General features: G+C 42.1%; 1 protein-coding gene across 1 annotated transcript in view; it reads left to right on the forward strand.

The window, feature by feature from the left end:
- Positions 1-5712: 5712 nt before the first annotated feature.
- Positions 5713-8880, forward strand: part of LOC119272842 (activating signal cointegrator 1 complex subunit 1) — a 9012-nt gene continuing 5844 nt past the window's right edge. Inside the window, exons 1-8 of the mRNA XM_037554215.1 lie at positions 5713-5742; positions 5875-5912; positions 5998-6077; positions 6177-6244; positions 6991-7246; positions 8020-8132; positions 8211-8276; positions 8548-8608. Coding sequence (XP_037410112.1) covers positions 5713-5742; positions 5875-5912; positions 5998-6077; positions 6177-6244; positions 6991-7246; positions 8020-8132; positions 8211-8276; positions 8548-8608 — 712 coding nt within the window. The remainder of the gene's footprint in view (positions 5743-5874; positions 5913-5997; positions 6078-6176; positions 6245-6990; positions 7247-8019; positions 8133-8210; positions 8277-8547; positions 8609-8880) is intronic.

Raw genomic sequence — 8880 nt, forward strand, 5'->3', positions numbered from 1 at the left:
GGGGCTAGATCGTGGAAATCAAGCCCGTAATAGAACATCAAACCCCTAACGAAGGGATCCAGAGTGAGGCCTAGTCCTCGGAGGAAGTGGGAGATGAACACGGCGTCTTCATTGGGTTCAGGAGTAGGGACGACCTGCCCTCGGGCAGGCAGCCGATGCGAGACTTCGGCGGTCAAGTATCTTGCCTCCCTCAACTTCTTGATATCCTCTTCCGTGACGGAGGAGGGCATCCACTGGCCCTGGAGGCTGGATCCGGACATGATTGAAGGTCCGAAGCACCTAACCTGGGCTTTGGGTGTTAGAACTCGAGGCGGGGGAAGGATTCGATTGAGAACGGGAGGAAAAAAGTAAAAGCCTTGTCCCTTTATAAAGAGGGTGAATATCAAGCCTCCTCCTCGTGGCCGTTTGGGACTTGCCTAAAATCTAGGAGTCCTAGGCACGGTTGGGTTACCCACACCCGTATTGATGAGAATCCTGTAATAAGGGGGACACGATCTCTGCTTTGACAAGACGTGTCAAGAAACTGCCTCGCGTTATGTGCGGGGCTAGTTAAAGGAAACGGTCCGAATAATCACCGGGCCATGGCATAATGACATGTTGCCAAAACTTGTCAGCAGATTAGATTTGTGGAAATATTATTCTCTCTACGGTGGTATGTGGAACTTATTTTGCAGGGTCGGACACTATCCTTGTATTCAAATTCTTCCGTGGTGTATTCGGAGGAGGAACCCGCCTTGCAATGCCGAAGACAAGACTGCGCGCCGGACTCATCGACATTGAAGCCTGGTTCAGGGGCTACTGAGGGAGTCCTGGATTAGGGGGTCTCCAGACAGCCGGACTATATCCTTTGGCCGGACTGTTGGACTATGAAGATACAAGATTGAAGACTTCGTCTCGTGTCCGGATGGGACTCTACTTGGCGTGGAAGGCAAGCTAGGCAGTATGGATATCTCTTCCTTTGTAACTGACATTGTGTAACCCTAGCCCCCTCCGGTGTCTATATAAACCGGAGGGTTTTAGTCCGTAGGACAACAGACAATCATACCATAGGCTAGCTTCTAGGGTTTAGCCTCTCCAATCTCTTGGTAGAACAACTCTTGTAATACTCATATCATCAAGAATAAATCAAGCAGGACGTAGGGTTTTACCTCCATCAAGAGGGCCTAAACCTGGGTAAAACATCGTGTCCCCTGCCTCCTGTTACCATCCGCCTTAGACACACAGTTCGGGACCCCCTACCCGAGATCCGCCGGTTTTGACACCGACACCTCCCTTGGTGCGTTGGCCTAGGGGGGAGTCCGACTCCCAAACCTAGTAGGATTCGCTCCCCCTCCCCGCCCCCCAAAAGGAAAGGGGGCGCCACCTCCACTTGGGCCTTTATGGCCCAAGTCTCCTATCCCCTCTTGGCCTTCTAAGGCCCTATTGATATTTAATTAATATATATATAATACCTTAAACATTTTCATAGCATTATATATATAATTTAACATCACCAGAAACATTTTCCATCTATATATAATTAATCGGAATACCCAGTATTACCCGATATTCACCGAAACCCTTCCGGTGACCCCGGAACCTCTCGAAATTATTGCGGATATTAATGAAACTTATTTCATAAATATATTCTTATCACTCCCGTTCCACTAATACTCAACAGATCATGATTACCTTAAGCTTGTGACCCCGTAGGTTCGGTAAAGCATAGACATGAACGAAACTCCTTCGGTCAATGACCGATAGCGGAATCGTGGACATCAGTATCGGTCCCTATGATTACATGAATGATATTCGAGTGAACCTTCGGTTATCATGTGGCGTTCCCTTCGATTCGCGATACTTTACAAAACCCGGCGTGCATCAGTATCCTCCTGGGTCATCACCATGCCCACTATATTGTTGCTCCCGTAACCGGTTTTGTTCTTCTTTCTTGTTGACGTGTTCCGACATCCCCCTGACGTGTCACCTGTGTATGGCCACATGATACGTCTCCAACGTATCTATAATTTTTTATTGTTCCATGCTATTATATTATCTGTTTTGGATGTTTTATATGCATTAATATGCTATTTTATATTATTTTCGGGACTAACTTATTAACCTAGAGTCCAGTGTGAGTTTCTGTTTTTTCCCTGTTTTTGAGTTTCGCAGAAAAGGAATACCAAATGGAGTCCAAATGGAATGAAACGTTAACGATGATTTCTCTTGGACCAGAAGACACACCAGAGACTTGGAGATCAAGTCGGAAGAGCCACGAGGCGGCCACAAGAACGGAGGGCGCGCCTAGGGGGTAGGGCATGCCCCCCAGCCTTGTGGGCCCCTCGCGACTCCCCTGACCTAATTCCTTCGCCTATATATTCACATATATTCCCAAACCACCACAAGTATCTACGAAAAGGCTTTTTCACCGCCGCAACCTTCTGTACCCGTGATATCCCATCTAGGGACCTTTTCCGGCACCCTGCTGGAGGGGATTTGATTACGAGGGCTTCTACATCAACTCCATTGCCCTTCCGATGAAGCGTGAGTAGTTTACCTCAGACCTACAGTGTAACATCCCAATTTTCAATTTGGATGTTAATCATTAGGTCATCATATGCATCCAAGACTTGAGCATTTTGAATTTGTTTTATTTGAAAATTTTGATCCTAGAAGCCTTAAGCAACTCAAGGACCAATTGAGAGAGTTGGAGGTTTTCATAAAAATCCATTTTTAAAGTTTTCAAAATTGATAATTGGATCAAAGTCGTTTTATTCAAATTATTTTTCCAATTATTTCAATTTAAATAAATGAGAGAAGATAATATGGCTCCATCAAAACAGCTAGGAAATATTGGAAATTTCATTTTGAATAAAAATATATTTACTTGAATTTTATTTGCAATTTTATTCGGTTGAATTTTATTAAATTAGGGAAAATGTGCATTTTTAAAAGTTGCATTTAGCCTAGAAAAATGTTCACTTTGTCCTAAATATTAGGAGAGGACGATGAAAATTGTTTATGGAATTTTAGGATTTTTATTTTATTTTATTTGCATTTTTCTTCGCGAAGCAATTATTTAAAAAAAATCCGGACCGAACTGGGCCGAAGGCCCAGCCGGCCCAAGCCGCGCCACCGCCTCCCTCGAGCCGTGCTTGAGGCGGACTCGTCGGAGTCCAGCGCCGCTACGCCCCGCGCCGCCCCTTCCCCAAGTCGGACGCCGCCCCGAACACATCTTTATAAGGACGAGGCCCCGGCCTCTCCTCCTCCATCGCTCGCCGCCGTAGCCCACCTCCCACCGCAAATCGCACCTCCGCCGCCTGTTGTAGCCGCCGCCCGCCGCCGCTGCTGCCGAGCCGTGCCGCCCGCCGCTCGCTGCCGCGCCACAAGCCGCTGCCGCCGCCGCCGCAAGAGCTCGCCACCGCCCCGAAGCCCCGCCGCCGGAGCCCGACGGCGCCGCTAGTTTTTCTCGCCTAGATCGGCATAAACCGCAACAACCCGACCTGGTTTTTTTGTTTCGGTTTTTTCTTTTAGATCGGTTTACTTTATTAGGTTAGTTAGCGAACGTCATTCGTTTAGATCTGTTAGTGAACGTTTTCGTTTGTTAGTTTCTGTTAGCGAACGTTCGTTCGTTAGATTTTTCCTTTTTCAGTTTATTTTTGGCCAAGGACCTCTCCGTAATTATTTTTGTCGCAGATTAGTCCCTGATATTTAAACCCTCACTACTTTTTGCTCGTTTATCCAAATCCAACGAAACCAACAGCAAATTCTTCATTACGATCTCCTATGTTCAAATAACCAACTTAAGCATGTTTTTCAAAATTTAAAATTTGGTTTCAAATAGATTTGAATTTGAATTTTTTTTGTTCGTAACATGAGTTTCGTATCTCTGATTTGATCGATTCTTTTTGCAAATCGAAGTTCTTCACTTGTACTTTTTGTTAGATCTTTTTATTTGGGTTTTACCCTTGCATCTTATGTTTGAGTGCTTATGTATGCTATTGTTTGTTTACGATAGAGTACCCGGAGTGCAAAGCTTGCTACTACGAATCTCTAGGGTTTTCCGGTCATCAGCAAGGCAAGTAACACTTTGATCATATCCCTTTATTACCCAGTTTTTATGCATTAGTTTCAACCCTCAAACCTTGCATGAGTAGGATTGTGAACATGTGGTTATGGTTAAGTAGTTGATGAGGTAGGAACCTATTATCCTTTTATCCACCCCAGGAATATACGTTATGCTCATTACCGCTTTGCTATGCTCATAGAAGGGGATTGGTATGTGAGATTCATGCAAGTTGTGAGAGATAATAACTAAGGCAAACTTAAGGTGGCTACTTTAATACACATCTGGGTGGGTTGGTTGCGGGCACCTGGGGAATCCAGTGTTGTTCTAGGAGATCCCGGGGTACCCGTGTAATCATCCTATGGAATGCCACCCAGGCTCAAAGGGATCATAAGATTGTTCATGATAGAAACTTCCGTGTGCAGCCACATGCCATTATGGGCTCTGGCATAGTTGAGTAAGTTGTGGGAAACCTTTCCATGACGGGCTAGCAGATGTAGGGGATTGTAGGTGTACCAGCCTATCTATCGGTTAAGGGGACCTCTTCGGAAAGACTGTGTCTTGATCATCCATTTCTCAAACATCATGTAGTGCGAGAAATCCAACGGAGGAGATCAAGTCTTGTGGAGAAAAGTGCACAAACCTCTGCAGAGTGTACAAACTAATCATGATTAGCCGTGTCCCCGGTTATGGACATCTTGAGTATCTGGTACTTGAATTATTGTTTGATATCATCACTTTACTTAATGAATTTGTTGGGTTACTAATATTATTTTGGGATTGAGTTGGGGGTACCTTCTCAATAATGACATAAACTTGGTAGTTAAATAAATCTATTCCTTTGTTGTAGGAAAAAAATGGCTTTATGCAAATGTTAACCTTAGAGCCTCCACCAGCCAAATGCGCATGTAGTGATAGCTGTTATTTTGTTCATTGCTCTATAGTGTTATCTTGCCAGCATATTCCATGTGCTGACCTACACGGCTGCAATGTATCATGTTGCAGAATTTTCAGACGAAGAGTAAGGTGTGATAGGTCGTTGTCATGCACTCAGTTTTGCCGTGGAGTTGGATGGACTCATTTATCTATGATGATTCCCTAGTTATCTTATTTAGATGGCCTTCAGCCATATTATTGTAATAAGTACTCTATTTGAGACACTCGATGTAATAAGTGTGTGATTGAACTCTGTTATAAATCCTCGAGTACTGTGTGTGTCAACAATACCGATCCAGGTATGACACTTAAGCACAGAGACTACGGTCCATTGGGATTGGGTCGCTACATATGCATCTTTTTATCCTCGATGGCAACAATACAATATGTGCCTTGCTACCACTACTGTCACTGGGAAAGGACACTGCAAGATTGAACCCAAAGCTAAGCACTTCTTCCATTGCAAGAAAAACCAATCTAGTTGGCCAAACAAAACCGATAGTCTGAAGAGAATTACAAAGATATCAAATCATGCATATAAGAATTCAGAGAAGATTCGAATAATATTCATAGATAAGCTGATCATAAATCCACAATTCATCAGATCTTGGCAAACACACTGCAAAAGAATATTACATCGGATAGATCTCCAAAAACATCGAGGAGAACATGGTATTGAGAATCAAAAAGAGAGAAGAAGCCATCTAGCTACTAACTATGGACCCAAGGTAATGGGAGAAAAATATTCCTCTTCTCTTGAGGTATGCTACACAGATTGCTTCAACCATTTTGTTTTCAGCCAAGCTCTTTTTTACCCCTTCAGGCTTGATATGTGTGTGATCTTTGTAAGCAGTCTCCAAATACTGTTCACAGATTCAATTGTTCTTTTCCAGGTAGATGTTCCTCTAATGCGTTTTCTCAAAGGAAAAGGGTATTGATCTCATACTTGCAATTATTTATTGCGGATAATGCTTGACCTTCATCTGTTAGTGTAATTTGTATTCTTTGGTGTTTAGTGGATCTGTGCAGAAGCAGATTGAACAGGAGACTCGAGTTAAAATCATTTTCCCATCTGCAAAGGAGGAAACACTTGTTGGTAAAAATATCCCCATCTTCCTTTCTGAAATTATGTTCAATAAGGTAGCTATTATTAGTTATTTTCAGAGCTAAATAAGTTATTTTTTAAAAAATACAGCCCTCGAAGGCAAAAGTGCTGAAAGTATTAGAAAAGCATCAGAGAGGATTTCAAAGATCCTTGGAGAGGTAGATATCCAACGCACTGCTTTGACAGATGATTACTGTATGCTTAGGTCTTTACTGAATCACTGGCACTGTATGTGTTTATCTTTGCTACCATACTGTTGAAGTATCATAACTGGTTATAGTTTGGTTTCACTTTCCATCTTCATCTGGTTCATCACACTAAAATTCTTATCGATACCTTGCATTATCTATTTACGCAAATCACAAGCCAGCTTACTTAACAAATATAAGTTCATTGAGTTAAAACTAACTTGGCGACTCTGTAATGCATCAAAGTGCATGTGCAAAATGCTAGAATCACATAGCTCCTATATCTGTTGCAGAAGTGCCAGTGTGAGTCACCAAACACATCTTATAGAAGTGACATTGTTACTGTATTTTTTTCTCGAAAAGGAGATATGAGCCCTGGCCTTTGCATCAAGCGATGCACACATCCATTTATTATTGTTGTTGCTGTCATCATCTTCCTTACATAGAGTTCGCAACATCAATACCAGAAGGAATATTTGTATGATTGTCTGCTCATTTACTTTCCAAATTTTGTGAAAGTAGTACCCCATTGGGGTAATTGAAGTGTCTATCACGAGGACATGTTTTTTACATTTGTCGTGTTCCTTATTTATTTCGTCGAGACCACTGGGTTGGCCATGAAACCCTCGCTTTAACTTTAGTGTCAGACTTCTTAATCTCTCTAGCTGAGTGCGGCCCTATACTGAATTTGTGCCCGTATGTTTTACATGATTCAGGCTGTTCAAAGTCCAATGCTAGATTACTCGCATTTCATATCACTTCCGTTGGCCATCCACCCGGCTCTTGTCGAGAAGCTAAATAACTTCCAGAGGTCGATCCTCAGGGCGTCTGCATCTAATGTGGATAGTGATAAGGATGAAAGCCTAAGCGAAGGTTCTATGGAAGAAATTGATGAAGCAGCGAACCCTAGTGTTTCAGTCAAGCTGCCAGTCAAAGAAGAAAATTCTGTCATAGTGAAAATGGATAATAAGGGCTCCCAACCAGGTCTAAAGCTTTGCTCATTTTGTTTTTCAAGTGTAGCATGTTCCTTCTTTGAGTTCTATAACAGTCAATACTATCAACTTATGTTCTTGATAAGTAGGAATGGTCAATAGAACATACGTAACCTCGTTGCAGATTGAAGAAGAATGACCTAAATGGCCTATATATAATATGAAGTTCTGTGACACTCCATGTTTGGGGATATGAAATTGTGGAACAGCAAAAGAAGAAACAAATATAGCCATTTTCCCCTAGTTAATTACAACATACTAAGCAATCAATATAGAGGTCCATTGTGTTTACGACGAAAGCAAGATATCAATATGTGATGTCATTTTAGCTTAATGTTGGTATCAAGTATAGTTTATGAATTTATGTATCTGAGGTTGTTTTGTTTATATTGACTGCCATGCCACATTTTTTGTTTCGATCCTGATAGCTTATTAGCTCCAAAGTGTGATGCTGATGTCAGGAAACCTAGCAGCTCACTGTTTTATAATGAGATGCTGCAGAAGCTTAGGCAAATTGAAAAAAAGGGAAGATATTAGAAATATAATATATTTTAAGTTAAAAATTCTGGAATTCTGAAAAAAAAAGTACAACTAGTAGAAATATCTAGAAACTGTGCTATTTTGTACTCTTATTATTATTTACTAGTGCTACACTGGTGACGCTACATGTTATTAGTATTGTTCTATGTATTTCGAAATTACAATGTTATGTGTATATTCAGGCATTGAACTGCTCTTTTTAATCACCTGCAGAGTTCAGCATTGACAAGTCGATATTCATAAAACCCAAAATGTTTCACCTAACGGTTCTTATGTTGAAGTTGTGGAACAAGGATCGTATTTCTCAGGCTTCTGAAGTCCTCCAGGTATTACCATTTCTGATATGATGCGATTTTATTGGATGACAATATGAAGAAATTTAATTCACTTCCTTTTCAATGCAGTCAATATCTTCCCAGGTAAATGAAGCTTTGGAAAACCGACCTATCTCTATACAACTTAAGGGTCTGGTAAGTTTCCTTTAGAGCCGGAAGTATTTTGTCATCGAATACTTGCCTTTTGTATCTGGATCGGAATTTGATTTATAGATGACTAGTAAGCAGGTTAAGTCCGAGCCAAAGAACAAAGCATTTCATACTACAGCACTGCACCACAGTACTCTATATGGTTATTGAATAGGAAAGCGACGTCTGAAACACAATATTACATTCAAGTATGAATTATTTTTGGATACTTCTGCATTTTCTGGGGATTCACATCACCTTAATGCTGCAATTTCAGACATGCATGAAAGGCTCACCAGCTAGGGCCCGTGTTGTATATGCTCCAGTACTTGAAATTGGTGCTGCTGGCAACTCTGGAAGCATCGAAATTCAGTCGTCTTTCAACGCCAACAGCCGTCGGTGGATCGGGTGCTCGCCTGTTGCAGAGACGATGCTGTGCTGTGGCGTTGCAAGCTGCCTGCGGACAGTAGAACCCACATTGACTCATGGCTTCATGCCTTCCTTCCCTGACCTGATTATTGTTTAGGTGTTGTGCTCTCTGGCACTCTACGGAGTCGCCCCAAAACCTCTTGCTGTAACGAACTGGGGGCTTTGCCCGTTTCTGTGATCA

This window comes from Triticum dicoccoides, chromosome 3A (genome assembly GCF_002162155.2).
Source record: "Triticum dicoccoides isolate Atlit2015 ecotype Zavitan chromosome 3A, WEW_v2.0, whole genome shotgun sequence".
In the NCBI taxonomy this organism is placed as follows: domain Eukaryota; kingdom Viridiplantae; phylum Streptophyta; class Magnoliopsida; order Poales; family Poaceae; genus Triticum; species Triticum dicoccoides.